The sequence below is a fragment of the Centruroides vittatus genome, unplaced genomic scaffold, assembly GCF_030686945.1.
Source record: "Centruroides vittatus isolate TY-2023 unplaced genomic scaffold, ASM3068694v2 contig_3313, whole genome shotgun sequence".
NCBI lineage: Eukaryota > Metazoa > Arthropoda > Arachnida > Scorpiones > Buthidae > Centruroides > Centruroides vittatus.
The window spans coordinates 145,889-165,460 of NW_027122127.1; the positions used below are offsets into that span (position 1 = coordinate 145,889).

A 19,572-nucleotide genomic window follows, 5' to 3' on the forward strand; every position below is an offset into this window, starting at 1 on the left:
ATGTATGACGATACTTACTAATGTATGCAAGAATGACAAACCCTGTTATAGAATATATAAAAAATATTTACTGCCTATTTAATTAATTATCGTTTACAGAGACAGGATCATTAACTGTCAAAATTCTACATTCAATTTTCAAATAAATGTTATTCCTAATCATCCAAAACTCAAAGCACTGATTTATTAATCCGAATTACTTAGTATTTTATTAATAATGACAAACACTTCATTTCAAAATTTCAACCTTAGTCTCCAATCTGTGCTATAACAGAACAAAAAATCATATACTATTAAAAACTAACTAAGACATTTTCAAATAATTTAAAGTAAGTCTAAACAGTTTTATAAACAAATTAATTTGAATAACAGGAAGCAAAAACAAAGATTTATGTCTATGAATTTCAACTTAAACTTTTATCTCATCTTCTCCAAATCCTCAAATGAGTTGACTGACTGCTTTAGCTATTTTCCTATGAAATATTTTAAAAAATTGTTGATTGATTACAAAAGATCAAGCTAGAATTATTACTTTAATATTCAATTTTCATTTTCCGACATCAGAAGATATTTTCGCAGAAACAGGAATATCCGAAAAAGTAGTTTATTTTTTCTTAATGTAGTTTACTTTATTTATCATGATTATTTAAAACAGCAATCAGAAAAGATACAAAAGAAGAGAGAGACATCATTGTAGTATTATTAATCTTTATGTCATGATATGGAAATGAATAATTTGTAATTTTGCAGCATTTAATTTGTAATTATGAAGATAAAATATTAAACACTTAATTAAATATTTCCCATTAAATTTAGAAGAAATCAAAAAATGCATTACAATAACTTCTCCCTGTTCATAGGGACATAGTTCAGAAACACTATGAATACTAAGTTTAATAACTTATATGAAAAATAACTATGGTTCCTAGGCACAACATTATCACATCAAAATCATATTTGGATTAAAATAATATATTTTTTGTATTATGTTAAATGGGAAAGTGAAATTCATGACAAAAATTTTTAAAACTTTCTTGTCTGGTGAATAACAATAATAAACCTCTGCATTTCATTCATAAGTACAGTACATATAAAGAATGCAAGCGGCAATAGTAATTTATGTCAAATTTAATTAATCTTTATAAAATAATCAAGAAAAATTCTCTGAGATGAATCATATACTTTTCTTCCCAAAATCTATAGACCTCAGATATTATAATTGCAAATAATCGAAATTTCAACCTTAAATATTTTATACTTGTAAACACAATGAGTTTACAGTAAACTGTAATAACTGTTTTGTTTACAGAATAAATTTTTAACTATAAAAAGTAACTTTATAAATGAGGTATTCTATATTTAATTTAAGGCATTACAGAAAAAGAGTTTGGGTTATTAGAAGTAATAAGTTGACTATTACAATCAACTTATTACTTCTAATAATTATTTTATTATTAGTATTGTTAACAGCTTTTTTTAAAGTAACTAAAGTCCTGTACTATGTTTATAAAAAACAACTGATTGTGATTAACTATTGTAAACAAAATTGGTCACAGTTATTATCATCATCATTAATTTTTTGTTCAACATAAAAAAAATAATATAAACTTCCTACTTTGAATACAAAGTTCTAATAATCATTTCAATCAATCAATCAATCCTAATAATCATTTCTTGAATATAGTAATTTGAATATTTCAAGTAAATACAACATTGAAGAAATTAATAAAAACAACTCTGTATTTGGTTAAATATAATAAATAATTCATCAAAGTTTTTTCTGCATTACTGAAGATAAATATTTCATCAAATATATATATATATATATATAAAATGCTAATTAGCTATAGAGGTGTTTAAGATTGTTTTAATGCTCTTCATAAGAGAATTCTATTTCATTAACACAGCTAAAATCAGAGAATTAATCACAATCAACCGTTATGTCAAAGCATAATATTAGTTAAACACAGTTTCAATAACAATTCATCCCAAAATTTAAGAAAGATGAAGCTATTTTATGAATCTCATCAATTAGTAGTTACTTAAATTCTTAATTGTAATTTACTTAAGAATTTTTAAGTAACCACAATTTAAGAACAACTAAGAATTCATGAACAATGTACTTCAGTTTCTAGGAATAAATTTTCGAACAATGTAAAAAACAATAAATAGTCTTTTCTAGTACTAAGTTCATATTACATTGTGACTGACATACATTTAATTTTTCTAGAATTGAATTTCATAATTTGTAAATATTCACATTTCCCATGGATAGTTTCAATAACAATAATATTTACATCAATTTCAAATATTATATATAATTTATATATGTAAAGATAAACTGTGCACAAATTTCAAAAAAAAAAAAAAAATATTTACTGAGATTTCCTGTAGTTTTCCTCAACATTTTGCCTCATTTCATTAAAACTTTAGTTTTCACAAAATCTATTTTCTTATATACAATAGATGCTGACGACGATTTTTCAGGCGATCTTGGGCTTTGAACTGAAGCATCTGAATCAAGATCCAAATCTAAGTATTGAATTTCTTCTTTCTTCAACTGTGGAGCAGGAGGTATCATCTGTTTTACTTCCTAAATAAAGTTTGAAATTAGTATCCTAATCATCATACACTGTATATAAAAGAAAAGTTAGTATAAAATTCATAAAATATTTCTATGTATATTTTTTTTCTGTAAGAAAAAAAAAAGAATACAAACTTCCTATAAACCAGTCAAACTATATTCTAATCATTAATGTACATTAACAAAGCTTATCTATTGTATATATGAGAAAAATAAAGCCAATTCATTGCTGTCAAGTATGAGTAGACATTAGTTGTCATAAATGGGAATTAGCTCATTATTGTACCTTTCAAATTTATATGAAAAGAATTAATAATTAATTCATCATCTATCAGAATACTTGTTTTCAAGATGCACAGTCATTCTGATAATTTTCCTACCAGTTTTCGTGTTTTAAAATTTGATTAAACAGCAACAATGGAATATATAAGAACATCTATGTCTGATCAAGATCAACCACATGCTATGAATCAGGTGATCTTGTTATGATGGAAAGACATACAGATAATATAGTAAAGCAGTCTTTTTCTTTATCCCATGAAGAATGTACAGTACAGTAGAATTTCATTGATATATTCTATTAGAACTTTAAAAATTTACTACTTTTGATCGTTTTTGATACAGATTAATGTGTAAGAATCTTATGATAATCTTTTAAAAAGGCTGAAAGTACTTGTTACTTTACAAATATGAATTTTTGAGCAGCTTTGTGTATGTTAAATAAACAATCTACTAGAACATTCAGAAACTTTTAAAATTTTTCTATATTAAAATATTTTTAGCTATTTCACACAACAATATAATTAATAATATAAAAAGCATTTATAACCTGTTCAGAGTTGGTAGAATTTCTTCTACTGCCACCTGAACTTGCTAAATCATCATCGGATGTGGAATGTTCTGAACGTCTATGACCTCGACCAGGAATTGGAGGTGGAGTTGTACCAATTCTTTCTGAAAACGACGACGACGATGAGGCTAATCTGTTTAAAATTAAAATATATAATAAATTATATAAAAATGTATTGTATAACAATATTTTTCAATGTTCTCATTTCTTAATAGAGAAAATCTTGCACATCATTACCTTTAAGTTCATATCAAATTAATGACAGGATATTGATCAAAAAAATATTTTTCACTTGTTCAATATGAACATATGTGCATTTATAATTTTTATTATCTACACTTTTAATGTAGATAACTTCATTTCAAATATTAATAGTGTAAAAATTTAGTTATTTTTCAATGCTATAACTATAAATTTTTTCTATTTTACACAAATCATTATAAATTAACCTATCCTCATTTTGTTACAAATATTGCAAGTACAATCATTAACAGTAATAACTAAAGTCCCTGTAAGTAAAGAGAGTAATGAGAGCCATTTTTTCCTACAGAGAGGTAAATCAACCAATTAGGAAGCTACTTTAGGTCATGTGGATACTCCAATATAAAGTATCCACAATCAGCTACTTTTAGTCAGGTAGAGATACTTTGTGTGAACTTCTGAATTCTCTAATTATTATTCATTAATAAATCATATAATGTTACAAAAATAGAAATTTATTAAATTTGTCCCTTATAAATTTCCTCAATAAATTTTATTGATATTAGATTATTATGAGTTTTCTCAAATTTATAATTTTGCCAAACACAAAGTATTTTTAAAATTTAAATATGCTGATTGATACTATAATTGAGGTTCAGTCCAATCTAGTTTGTTGTGTTTCATGACAACTTGTAATAAACAGGGAGAAAATTTAATTGAAAATTAACTATTCTTTTTGTTATTTTAAACATTGACCTTAAGTAACATCAATGTCAAATGAAAATAGCAAATTAATGGAAAAAGTTTTCAATTTTTAAGACATTTCAATTATTTGTGCATGAATTTCATAAGGTAAGTTGACATCACAAAAGGTGTAATTCTGATTCCAAGAAAAACCTTTCACAAATAAAAATTGTGCAATATAATAAATGAAAATTTGCATACTATTAAATCTTCATTACCAGTTTCTTGTAATGTTGAAAAAGCGACAGAAGTGTAACACATTGTAGTGTTGAGAGAAAAACAACAAACACAAAAACCAAAATAATTTATAGTTATTAGTCATAGGGTGTGATTTTTGGCTTATTGCTATAAAATAATTTTCTAAGAGCTAGACAATAACTTTCTTTTTATACTAAAATCAAGCACAAGAAGGATACAACTATTTTATAAATTTGACTTAGGAACTGTCCATTAATTATGTGACAATTTTTGACCCCTCCCTCTATTGTGTACAACAATATATTTCTGGCATATCCCTCCTGTTTAATTATATATATATTATATATATAATATGCTATTTCAGGATGTAATTATATTGAAGAAATGAGTTTAAAAAGTTCTGCAAATATTAGTTGGCATAAAAAATTTGTTCTTATATGTGAGCTTACTGGTCATGTGATATACTATGAGTTACCTAACTAATAGTTTATTCACATAATCAGTAAGCTCACGTATAAGAACAAAGTTTTGTGCCAACTAATACCATTAAAAAAGTCCATATAAACAATGTCTTCGTGCTTTCCCTTCCTATCGTGTACACTACATGATGTACTTTTCATAACTCCTCCTCTCTTAAGCTGTACCGTAAATAATAGATGACCCTCTAACCAATAAAAATATTAATTGTTTTTTTAATTTTAATTTTTAATAAAGCTACAGTTTATTTAATTTAGTTAAACTGACATATATGAAAAATAAACAACACAGTAACAAAGTCAAACCATGACATACAATGTATGATACTAAAAAGCCTTTGGTAGAACTCATTCATAATTACAAGAAGTGTCTAAAATATTTTCTCACGAGGAATAAATTAACAAATTCCTTTTTTGTTCTTAGCATTGTATGTTTATTTGGAGTTTCTCCAATGTTGTTTTTCATCTGTAAATTTAGAAGTTGGTAGAGAATTTTTACATGATTGATGAGATCCACATGTGAAATGTGGGCCGAAATTTGGTACTTGTCTTACATACAGCACTTCGACTCACATATTTTGTAGTCAAGCACAAGCTCTGAAGCAATATATTTTAAATTTTTCACAGAATAAAAAAAAAAGGCTTTATTAGTGGTTTGTTTTTGGGTGTCGTACATTTTCTGAGTTTTATAATGTTTACATTTAACTATGATATTTTATAATACATGAAAAATAAAAATAAAATTTACTTACCTTGGTTTTCTGAAACTTCTTTTTGTAACGTGAGGACGAAACCGACTGACTGGAGGAGGAGCAAGAGTCAAAATACCATTCTGGCCTAAAATATTGCAATAGAAACATATTCTTGAATTTTAGAAAAAATTTTTTACAAAATTTACAGTATTTTAAAACTATGTAAAATCAAAATGTATATATGTATTTAAAATACATAAATGTAACAAAAACTCTTTTTTAAGGTTACCAAAGAACGTAAATTAAACATTTTTTACTTAAATTTTAGTCATATTCAATATCAAACAAATTTTATAAATGGAACAGAACATTTTTACATTTTAAAATTTCACAAAATTGTATTATTAAAACATTAGGATTTTATAATTTGATTAATTTTTTGTAATATGAAATATTTTTGAAAATATTGTTTCAAATTATATAAATTATTCAGTTCGCAATTTTTTAATTTGCAACTAAGTATCAAAAGTTTTTGACATTTAATTTTGGTACATCTCATTTCTGAAATATTTCCTATTAATTCTACATGCCATATACAGGGTGCATAGGAAAGTCCCTTTAACCAGAAAATTCTTGCGAACGGAGAGAGCTACAGCTATGCAAGTGAGGTAATGGTATAGTAAAGTGACTATGCCTGACCTAATGCAGATGACAGCAGCACCCCTAGTGGCAAAATTTGGAAGATAGGCAGTGCAAATCAAAAACGAAAACAGATAGAGCAAACTTTCCAATTAGAAAGTTTTAGAGCATCAATTAATTAGTACGAAACGACATGTGATTCACACGGATAAGATAAATCGTTGTCTGTAAACCCAAAAATGTCCAAAAGTGATGCACGCCATTTTGTGTAAATGTTTGAAAGGAATAGCCATAGGTATGAAGAAATACACACAATTTATTGCATAAAATACGTACTTATGTCAATACAGTTTGATAACATCACACAAAAAACAACAGAAAGGCAAACTGTCACACAGTGATAACAAGTTAATGTCGAGTATGTTTGAAAAGTTTGCCATTGCTCACAATACACACGTGTATTTGTGAGAGTAATTCTGCATGCACATTTCTCAGCATGGAAGGTGTCACACTATTGCAAGCATCTGTAATACGACGACGTAGATCCAGCAGACTTGTATGTGAATTTGCATAAACTTGATCTTTTATGTGACCCCACAGGAAGAAATCTTTTATGCAACTCCACATACAAGTCTGCTGGATCTACGTTGTTGTTAACCCTTTAACAACGACGTATCCAGCAGACTTGTCCCTTTAACCGGAAAATTGTTGCGAATGGAGAGAGCTACAGCTATGCCTGTATCTCCGTTCGCAACAATTTTCTGGTTAAAGGGACTTTCCTATGCACCCTGTACAGTTGTTGCAGGATATTCTGTCAGATATTTATTTGATTTTATTGAAAAATATTATGAGAACAAAAGAATTTACAAGTAGAAATGGAGGAAATTTTTTGTTGCAATGTTTATTAACTTCTGGAAAAAATGAAGCAGCCTATCAGTAAAAAGGAATGTTATCTTACTCATAACCTAAACAACAATTCCCTTGAAAGTCTGTCTGTAAAGGAGCAAAAGTCTGTCTTTAAAGGAGCAAAACAAGTGGGTAATTAGAAGGAGCAAGATTGTGTCAATATGGAAGATCAGGTACATCACCCCAGCCAAGCTCCAAAATTTTTGCCAGGTTTGCAATGACACATGTGTCTAGGCATTATCATGGTGGAAAATGACACCCTTACAATTCATCAAATCTGGATGGTTCTCCTGAATCACTACATTTAATTTGTCCAGCTGGCTATGGTATACACCAGAACTTATCATTGTATTTTCAGAAGCAGCTCATAAAACAAAACACCTTTCAAATCCCCACCAAATTGAGAGCATGACTTTTTTTGGATGAAGTCCTGCTTTGGCAGAAATTTACAGTGGTTCACCTTGCTTCCCCGTGATTTTTTGTGTTTGATGTTGACATAAACCATCCATTTTTCATCCCCATCACTATTCACTTCAGAAATGAACAACTTTCCTCACATTTTTTGAATGAATTGCAGATGAAAATGTGAGTGATGTGACTGGCTTCACTAAGTTTGTGCAAAACCCAAACATTAAGCTTGATGATATAACCAAGCTGACACAGACAATTTTCCATGCTCAATTTTGATATTTGAAGAATATCTGCAGTCTCCCTCATCTTATGGCATGGTTCACAGTCCACTAATTCTTTTACTTAATCACTGTCGATCTCAACTAGCTGACCTGATTGTGGTGCATCTTGAACAGAAAAATCTTTGGAACAAAATCTTGTGAACCACTTCTGGCAAACGCATACTTTCATGGCATCCTGATTGTACACTTCACATATTTTTTGCAGGTTTGCATTGCATTTTTTCCATTTTTAAAATAAAAAAGCATAATGTATTGAAAATGAACATTTGTTCACTCATGTTTTGAATACTGACAAATACACAAAACAAAACTAATCAGCAAGCTTTATTTTTGACAAGTGTCAGTGAAATGTCATTTGCCAAACAATCATGTGTTTTTGAGGTTAAAACTACTAATAATTGCTTTTCAAATTGTCTAACTATCAGCAAAAACTGCATGGACTTATTGGCCAACCCAATAAATAATTAATGTAAATAGTAAAATATAATATAATAATGATAATATAAATGAATTTTTCTGAATAAATCAAACATTATAAACTTCATAAATGAATTTGCTTCAGAATGATTTGCTATAATCCAAATTGAAGATTACTTGTACTATTTTTTTTTTAAAGCAAATAATACTGCACAAAATGTTTCTTCAATAAATTAATCAATTAAACAACAACACACAACACCAGGGTGTAGTAAACAACATACCGTATGAACTGATGACTGATGTGTGATGAAAAAACAAAAGAGAAAGTTCACCAGTAATGTTTACGAACTCCCCTGTGTTCTTTTTCAGGTGTTAATCAATCAATTATTGAGTTAGCCACTTCTTTAGTACTGATTGTTGTAATAAATTTAAACATCAAATTATCAGTAGCATTTAATTTAGAAAAAAGTTAACAAATATACAAATACTGTCTTTGCTTCATTTAAACATGCCACACAGTTAGTCTCCACCTACTACTTATCAGCACAACATTAAAGGCAGCTCTGAGTGCAAGTATTCTATACTTAATTAATTACTTCTGGACTAGTCTTTTTGTAGAGGAATTGTATAAGCTATTATGAACTTTTACCCAAAAAAGAGTAAGATTTTATTAATTATATCACAATTTTATTCTCTACATTTTTTCTTCTTTTTAAATCAATGAATGAATCAGCCAAATATTTTCTAACATTAGGTCTCCAGATGTTACATATACATTATCTACCCAGTTTTTTACAAAAAGAAGCTTATCAAATTATGTAACAAAAGTATGAGTTAAATGTTATATTAAAAAAATATTGACAAAGTTTTTAATCAAATACTTGTTCATCATAACTTTCATAGCCAAACAACCAGACTGCAAATTAAGTAGTAGATTATATACATTCTGAAGATGAATGGAAGCTATCTTTGGTCATTACGACAAAGCTATTTCATCACATTTAATAAAAGTGACTGAGAAATGGAGCTAAGAATTATTACATTTATTTATAATATAAGAGATATTCCAAAATATCTTTATAAAAATACTGTATACACTAATATATATTTTTAACACAGTATTGTTGCTGCTATAAAGTAAAGTAATCAATGAAAACATATATAAATATCTAACAAAATATGCCATCTCCATTCTATTCTGATGAAGAGTCAGCACCAAATGGATAAATTAAACAGAGTATTTACTGAATCTGTCTTCCAATGGACTGCAATATAATATGTTCCATGCACTCAAACAGAAAAACTGAAATCCAAGCATTCATTAATTACAAAGAACTGATAATTGAACAACAAACATTCCAAAAATGTTACCATTCATTTAATAAAAAATATTTTTGGGTTTCTTAAGAACTTAAGTGTTTATTTAGCTAATCAAAATAGGCTTCTTATAATACTAATGTTTTTTAAATCATAATTTTTACTATATGAAAAGAAGATTATTTCTTACTATAAATACTATCATTCAATAAATATTATCGAATACTTTCAATAAAAAAGAATAATTATTGAATATTACTCACTGAATAATAATTATTAAGTCAATATCAGTGAATAGTTTATTCTTAATTTATAGCTTTTATAACAGATAGTTAAATATTCAAAATATTCTATTATTTTAAAAATTTAATTTATCAGTGTGATGTCCATCCTATTTTAATTTTTTATTGATTGCTTATTATATTATATCTATGCAAATCTAAGATAAAATTTTTCTTTAAAATTATTAATCTTAGAATTGCTGATATACATCCATGTAAATATGAATGTAATCATGTTTTTCTTTATTATAATAGTAATACAGTAGACTCTTGCTAATCTGGCCATTCCTTGCAAGAGAGATATCAGATTCCTGAGTGTATAGGCCTGAAGGCAATGAGAAACATGACTTATCACCCTTCGGTGATGATTCTTTTCCAGGAAGGTGGACAAATAATATGGTATGCTGACATGCTATACTGTACACAGAAATGAAACTGTTTACAAGATACTACACAGGACTATTTACAATACAATACAAATAAAGAATTAGGAGGCTGTACCTTGAACTTAGCCATTGAAGTGAAGGATAATGAGGGTGGGGAGAGAGGAAAGAGGAAGTAGGGGAGAAGTGGGAAGGGGGAAGGTAGATAGGAAAGTGGGACGTGAGTCACCTGAACAGGCAATCAGGGTCCGTTACAGGCCAAAGAAAAATTTACATACACAGAGTGGTCACAGCCAAGCTGAATACAGATTTTAGGTTGCTCATAGGATAAGGCAGTGCAAAAATGACGACAGCATGACAAGACAGGACTATTTACAGTAAACAGGAAAACAGGACATGTGACAAACATTTTCATGGAAATGCACAGGCAAACATACCATGGAGATTCAAATAATTGAGGCCACATTAGGTGTAACATATTATATATATTATTAGTAACAATGATTTCAAACAAATGAAATAAGGTTACTAATCATTTTTATTCGTAAATCATATAACTAAAAATATGTTAAAAGATACATACTCTCTGCATCAGAAACTTTTCTCTTTGGTTTTAATTCTCTGTTGACTGCTGGAGGAATATCACCAACTGAACCTAACGATGCACTAGGACTTGTAGGAATGTTTGCATAAGTTCCCATTGCTGAAGGTGATAACTGTAATTCACCAGACATGTCAGTATAAATTTCACTTTTTTGTGAATCCATACTTAAATATCCATCACTACATAAAGAAGGTTTAACAAATTCATAATTAAATATTGTTTCCTTATTGTTAAATAAACCAGGAGGTGCATTTGTGTAGGCATGCCGCCGCCTTCTTTGAGATCCTTTTCCATTTATGGGAGGTGGAGGAACTGGCATATTAATATTATCTTCACTCCTAAACTTTGGAAAATCATAAATATCATCTAATGCAACATCCTTTGATTTTGGAAAGGCAACTGGAACTTTTGTTGATGGTGATATACTTTCTAAATCGGTATCATCTTTTAGAAAGGCAAACACTTGTGCTGGCAAATTTTTACTTAATTGCACTCCCTTAGCTGATGATGGAGTATCATAAACTGGGTTGTTATTTTCACTGAGAGAATTAATAGTAACATTTTCATACTTTCTTCCGAGATGTTGAGGTTTAGGTGGTCTTGGTGGTGGTTTATCTGATGTATCTTTGTTAATACAGACTTGATCTACATTTTCAGATACATCATTACTATCTTGAGATATCACAGCTTGCAGGTTTCCATTATTATTACTGTTCAAATTTATTTGTTCTAACTGACTTGTTACTTCTGATGTAATTTTTTCATGTATGTTATCTTCTGGAGTTGTAGATCTTGAACAAGTATCAAAATCCAAATCTGATTTATTTTTCTTTTGATATAAATCTTGAGGATATGTATCCCAATTAACTTTAGGAGGTAGTGGAGGTAAATTATATACAAAACTATCAGTTTGGGTGAAAGATTTTTCGGTACTTTTTAATGACTGAGGAATTTTATAAAATTCTTCAACATTCAGTTCTGGAGATGTCCTATTTCTATCATTTATAAAATGTAAAGGTTTAGGATAATCATAAAATTCAGATGATTCTCTTCTTTCTTCACTATTCATCTTAGGTGGGGGCGGCGGTGGCGGCGCTTCTGGAAGACTTTCATTACAACTTTCACAATTAAATCCATTTGTTATAGGTTTCCCACTAATGCATTCACTAATTGGTATATATGGATTTGATCCAGATCTAGAAAGTTCCAGATTTGATGTTGATTGAGCAGGTGTCACTGAATTAGTTGATACTGTTTGAGAGCTAGTTGTAGTCTGAGGAGGCATGTAATCTGGATAAAAATAAAATTATACTTTATTTAATTAAAATAACCTAAAAATTAAAACTATGCAACAGTTAATAAGTATCCATTATTTATAACTGTGATATTAGAATTAATTAATTGTTTTATTTAAATTTAATACATCATTTATTAAAATCAAATATATTTTTATTTACTGTATGTAGGAATAGTGATAGAAATAGAGAACTAGAAATGACAATAATCTTCCAGCATTAGTAACCATCTTGATAGAATGATAATGTTCTTGCCTTCGTAATGTCTTTTTGTCCTTTCTTACTTTCGTGCTGTCACCAACTGTCGTCTTCCCTCACTTCTCCCCTTACTCGTCCCACTCCCTCATTCTCCTTGTCTCCCCCACAACCCCTTGTAAATTTATTATCTTAACGGTTTAGGAATGTTGCTTGTCTAAACCCCACATGTATAAATACTGGGCCCCATTGCAAATGAAATGGCTGTTTTTAAAATTCAAACTTTTGGACTTGTAGTTCAACTTTTATCCTTGTGAACAGTGCTGTATGTTTGCAATTGAAAGAGCACACTACATTGTTAAATTCACATATGTATCTCATTTAGGTTGCGAGTTTCACGTGTTTAAGAGTACGTTTTCTTATGGTATGGATAAAAATAAATTAAATAATTTTCTTTTTTTGTGCATAAAGCAAGGACATAATGAAGCCAAAGCAACCCAAAATACCAATAAACTTTTGGCAAAGGTTCTGTGAGTGAGCAGGCCACCAGGCATTGGTTCAAAAACTTTCATTCCAGGAATACAAATCTGAATAGTGCAAAAGTTGCTTTATAGAAAAATCTGAAACTTTGTACACTACCTAAGAAAACAATTCTGTTTTGAATGAGATAATCAGAATTTCTTTAAGTGTTTGGGAAGGGGAAATCAACCACACTGATTCCTATATATATGTATAGTCAGTCAGTGACGTTTTACTTGGCACAGAATCACTGCCATGACTCTTGACATTATAAGATTTACACATACAAGGATTCTGCAGAATTTTTTTATTTTTGAAAGTCTTTGGATTTCAGTAGATTGGAAGCTATTATTCTATTATGTTTTGCAACTGGAAATTATATAGAAAGTTAAACTATGAATAACTGATGTATAAACTTGTTCACTAAACTCTCTTTGTACCATCAGTTCTCATTGAAAGTTCAGAATAAAAATTTATATAAAAGACAGAGTATTGCATAAAAAATATAAATAAGCCACCTCAACCATATAAATTCACAATTCAAGTAATTTTACATTAATCAGATATAGTTCATATAATGTAATTATATGTGTCTTAATATTTGTACTGTATTTCTTCCATATGAATTCATATTCTTTATCAGAGATTTTTAACAGTATCATTTTTTTAATTATCAATAAATAAACATACGATGATTAATATGCAAGTTTGTGTTTTCCCTTTACATCAATATAAATCTGAACAAATGGAATAACAACTAAAAAATAAGATTAATACCATCGTCTAAATGTATTTTTAATCCACAAACTGAACAGATGCAGTCAACCCATTTATTCATAGATGATTCAGTTTCTGCAACTAAATAATAAACACGTTTCGGAGTCCTAATATCAAACATATATTGATAGTTTGATTTTCTGCTTTCAAATGATAAACCAGCATCAACCTAAAAAAAGAAAATAATAAAATCAAGAATTCTATAAGTAAATATAAAATTTAAATAGCTCAAAGTTTTTCTATTTTATATATTATTAAATTTTTATTATGAATAATAAAATAAATAAAATATACTAAATAAACAAAAGTATTCGGACATCTAGTTCTAGATCAAACAATATAATTTTCAAAAATCAGTAATTAATCAACACATTTAGACATGCTTTCCACTAAATTTCAGTAAATCTGTTTAGGAATATTCCTCCATATTTCCAGTAAAGTTCCTGTCAGAGTTGTCACAGAATAAGGTCTTGTTGAATGAGATTTGGAACAAGTTGAAAAGGCGCATCCAAACTCACCCTGTAAGAGCTTCTTCTACTAGAAATCTAACAGGCACTTTGCTAGAGAAATTAATATTTCTGCATAGATCTACTAGTATTTAGTGAATAGTATACTTAGAAGGGTTACGGCAGTTATTAGAATAGAACAAATAATTACTCTCTTAGGAGTGAGCATAAGATTGCTTGAGAGAATGCAATGTACAGTAACACAAGACATAGATAGATATACATTCTAGACATCTAGAGAATCCTCTAGGGTTAATAAAAGCTTGTATATGATACATTACTACTGTATGATACATTCTCTCAAACAATATCACTCCTAAGAATTAAAATGAACACAAGAGACAATCAAATACAAATAATTATTGACTTTTGGCAAATACAGTAAATGCTTGAACACTTCTGTCTACATAGTGGTTACATGATAACAAAAATATAAACAAATTGATTTACATATAAATTTTCATTAAATGCTAAAAAACATATTGATATTATAAACTTAATAAAATAAAAAGTGGTGTCAACTAACTTTTAAAATTTTTAATTTTCTGCATTATGTTTAATGTTTTAAAAAATGACAAATTTCTGACAAAATATTAATATTTCAATGCTAATTTATTTTAATTAATTAGAATTTTTCTAAAAAGTAATGCATTTAAACATTAAAAGCTACAAGTTTGAGATTAACACGGAACATACTTTTACTGTTTTTTAAACTGATAAGCTAATGAAACTAAATACAGTAATAAAATCAATTTTGTGATAAATTAATAATACAAGAAATATTAATTCAGTATTTATTATTTCAAATTAATTTAATAAATCTAAATTATTCACAAAAACTAAAAAAGTAACCTTATTACTATTTATTTATAATTAAATTTTTATTTTTATGAACCCCAATAGATAAATAGAACTAAATAAGTTTGTCAATAATTATTTTTCATATTAATTTAATATAATAATAATAATATAATTTGATAAAAAATCTATTCATCAAATTCCAAACTCTCTGTTTTCTCTATCTGCTAATAGAAAAGACTTCTATTAAAATTTTAGTGTAGATGGAAAAGACTTCTATCTACACTATTACAAATATATAAATAAAAACTCACAAAATATTAATTTCTGTACTTTTATTTTAAAGATTAAGAAAAAATTTTAATGACAAGAACAATGTTTTAATGCAGTGATTTTCAACTGGTGTGCCGTGATAATTTTTGATTATTAACTAAATTACATTCAAAGTAAGCCCAAAGTACAATAACTGTACATGTTTAAAACCTCTTTAAATTGATTATACAAGTTTTTCATTGTTATAATAAATAAATGTATACATAATGTAGTAAAAAATATATATTTATAAGCAAAATTATATGTGCATAATGCTGGGTTATTTCATTTATGTGGAAATTTTCTTTAAATCAAAAATGTATCTATAATTGTCCATATTTAGTTCAAATTATTTTAATTAAGAAATGGTGGGAAATTTGGCAGGTTTCTAATGGCAAATTTAAATGCAAATTAAGACAATGTTATAAAGACCTCATAGTAGCACCAACATAAACTAACTCTGAATTAAAACGGCAGTCAGTTAATGGGATTGAATATACTCCTGATGTATTGTTTTGATTTAGTTTCAACTTATCGTTCCGTAGAATTCTGTAAATCGTAGGATTATGTCGATAGATCATTTTAACATTGCTCTTGTGAGCTATTTTCTTAGAGATCGAATGTAGGAAAGGAATATAGTTGAGAACTACCTTTCGGTCTTGGTTGGTAGTAGAAGGTTGTTTATTTGTTGGATTACAAAATTTATCAATAAGAGCTTTAATATCCCATAAATGATATCCCTGTTGTACAGCTATTGTGCGTATGTAATTTAGTTCTCTATATGTGTCATAAATACTTGTACAGTGGGTATAGGCCCGCTTTATCCAAGATCTAAAGGCTGCATGTTTAAAGTTGCTAGGATCGAATGAATTCTTTGGAATAATAATAAGTAGATAGCTAGGCTTTCGATAAATGTTCATCCATATCTCACCAAATTTACAAGTGATGGATAGATCTAAAAAGTTTACATTCAGGTCACTTTTTTCTTCCAATGATAGCATCAAACCATAAGGGTTGGTATTCATTTTGTTAAGGAACTTGTGAGCGTTATTAATATTCCTCCAAATGATGAACACATCACCCACATATCTTGCATATAAAATTATGTCGTTGTTGATGATAGGCAGTACTTTACTTTCTAAACGTCATAATACTAGTTCACGTAATACTGGGGATATCGGGCTCCGCATTGGAACTCCTCGTTGTTGTAAATATGTGTTGCCTTCAAATGCAAAAAACAAAGTATAACAAATTAGGTGTGCGCGTTCTAATATGTGTTCATGAAATTTTGTAGCATTATTAACATTCGTAAAAAGGAAATCTCTTACCTCGCAAAAACAAGGTGGTAATTTTATAGATGGAAATAATGATTTAAAATCCATTATGGTCATAAATTCATTGTCTTCTAGGTTAATATTTCTGAGTTTATCCACCAGTTGAACAGAGTTATTAATAGCATACGGGTGATCTTGAATTCGTGGTTGGATATATCTAACAAGTTGTTTCTCAAGTTCAAACGTAGGGGAGCCACATTTTTCTATAACAGGGCGTATCTGACAATTAGGTTTATGAGTTTTGCCAAAGGCGAAGATTCTCGGTGTTCTTGGTGCTTGTACGACAGAGTTATGCATTCGTAACTTGCGAGCTAAAGGAGTTGAAATGAATTTTTTAACTCTCTGTTGTAGTGATTCTAAATATTTGTCAGGAGCACGTTGGCATTCGATGTCCCTGATGTAATCCTGCAGTTTATGGTTGTAGGATTCTCTTTTAAGAAGCACTACCCCTTTGGACTTATCACAAATGATATAGTAGCCTCAGGCTATCGCATGATTAAAAGATTAAAGTTGAAAGGTTTCTGGTTTGTTTAATGGATAAGTCAATTTCTTTCGAATAAAAATTTGTGTTACCACGATTCACATGTTAATATTTCGATGTTTCAGGTTAAATTATTCCCATTACGGAACGAGAGACATGACGTTTCCTTTCTGAGAATTCGCCAAAAATAAATTGAGTTTATTTCTGGAATCGGCGTATGTTTTGATAAATTCATTTTCTGCTTATTTAATTTATGTAAATTTTAATGATAATCTTCGTTATGAATTTCTAATATTGCTGAAAGAAATTATTAAAAATTTGTGGGTAATTTTGCGCTATGAATCATCATTTGCACACTACCTAAACAAAATGTTTTCTTTCTTTTCCTATGATTCATCGGATTGACTGCTGTTTTATATTTATAGCATCTAAGTTCATTAAAAGGAGGGGGAAAAAACTCAAAATTCCCAGTATTATGTGAACTAGTGTTACGACGTTTAGAAAGTAAAGTACTCCCTATCTTCAACAATGACATAATTTTATATGCAAGATATGTGGATGATGTGTTCATCATTTGGAGGAATATTAATAACGCTCACAAGTTCCTTAACAAAATGAATAACAACCCTTATGGTTTCACGCTATCATTGGAACAAAAAAGTGACCTGAATGTAAACTTTTCAGATCTATTCATCACTTGTAAATTTGTGAAATATGGACGAACATTTATCGAAAGCCTAGCTATCTACCTATTATTATTCCAAAGAATTCATTCGATCCTAGCAACTTTAAACATGCAGCCTTTAGATCTTGGATAAAGCGGGCCTATACCCACTGTACAAGTATTTATGACACATATAGAGAACTAAATTACATACGCACAATAGCTGTACAACAGGGATATCATTTATGGGATATTAAAGCTCTTATTGATAAATTTTGTAATCCAACAAATAAACAACCTTCTACTACCAACCAAGACCGAAAGGTAGTTCTCAACTATATTCCTTTCCTACATTCGATCTTTAGGAAAATAGCCCACAAGAACAATGTTAAAATGATCTATCGACATAATCCTACGATTTACAGAATTCTACGGAACGATAAGTTGAAACTAAATCAAAACAATACATCAGGAGTATATTCAATCCCATTAACTGACTGCCATTTTAATTCAGAGTTAGTTTATGTTGGTGCTACTATGAGGTCTTTAAAACAGAGGCTGCAGGAGCATAAATACTCGATTACTTAAGACAATGTTAATTGCTTTTCTTATTTAAATAATAGTTAATTTTAATTTACATAACTATTGCTGTATGTAACCTGCTGATATTTTAAGAAACAACAATACTGTTTAAACCAGTGGTTTCCAACCTGTGGGGTGCGCCTCCCTAGGGGGGCGCAAGACTGTTGCAAGGGGGGCATACAGCTGTTTCCAAAATATCATTTTTGAATACAAACCAAAAAAGTCGAATAGGTGTCAAAAAATGAATCAGCAAAATAGGTATACGTAATCCACAACCCTCGCCGCGAATTTTTCGGGTACAAATGCTAAAACATCCATCCATACTCTTGCTAGAACAAAAACATCTCGCTTTCGCGTTTAGAGCAGAGCGCCGGTGGGGCAAGGAAACAAAAGACAAGCACTCGGAACATCCCAGGTATTCTCGTGCTTACTCGCACCAAACTTCAGTAAACAGAAGTATCTGTTTTTTTTCTGTTGTCTATGAACAGAATTAGTTCGTTAGTAGTGCTTGCGATAACCAGGTTGATATATAAAATGAAACACTTCACTTTGGTAACTTCTAAATTAATATTGAGTTAAATTTCATAACTGTTATAATAGTACATTATTAACCAGGAAATGTTATTTTATTGTTGAGATAGTTTATCGGCACAAGCACGTAGTGCCAGGGTTATAAACATCCAAAACAATAAAATAACATCCTGGGCGAGGTTAATATACAATTTTTTTCACTACTAGTGCATTTTTTACTTTCTCGTAAATTTGTTTTTATTACATTTAAAATTATTATTTCTTATAATAAATAATTATTTTTTTATGTATATTTTTACATAATATTGTATATTATTTTGTAGCCCATTAAATAAATTATAATATCAGTTGAGTATTTATGAAATTAGATTGTTAGAAAAATTAAGGGGGCGCAACAATTTTTTTTAAGGGGGCGCAGGTACAAAAAGGTTGGAAACCACTGGTTTAAACAGTATTGTTGTTTTTCAAAACAGCAGTGTTTTTCAATCTTTTATCTCATGGCACTCTTGAACCTATAACTAAATTTCCATTGAAAAAAAAAAATCACACAATTTAAAGTTGTGTTTGTAAACATTCTATCACCATATTACT

General features: G+C 28.9%; 1 protein-coding gene across 1 annotated transcript in view; it reads right to left on the reverse strand.

Annotated features, from left to right (window-relative positions):
• Window positions 1–1,784: 1,784 nt before the first annotated feature.
• Window positions 1,785–19,572, reverse strand: part of LOC136973929 (GRB2-associated-binding protein 1-like) — a 51,462-nt gene continuing 33,674 nt past the window's right edge. Inside the window, 6 exon segments of the mRNA XM_067268698.1 lie at window positions 1,785–2,428; window positions 2,431–2,593; window positions 3,414–3,567; window positions 5,806–5,890; window positions 10,967–12,277; window positions 13,774–13,942. Coding sequence (XP_067124799.1) covers window positions 2,376–2,428; window positions 2,431–2,593; window positions 3,414–3,567; window positions 5,806–5,890; window positions 10,967–12,277; window positions 13,774–13,942 — 1,935 coding nt within the window. The 3' untranslated portion in view covers window positions 1,785–2,375.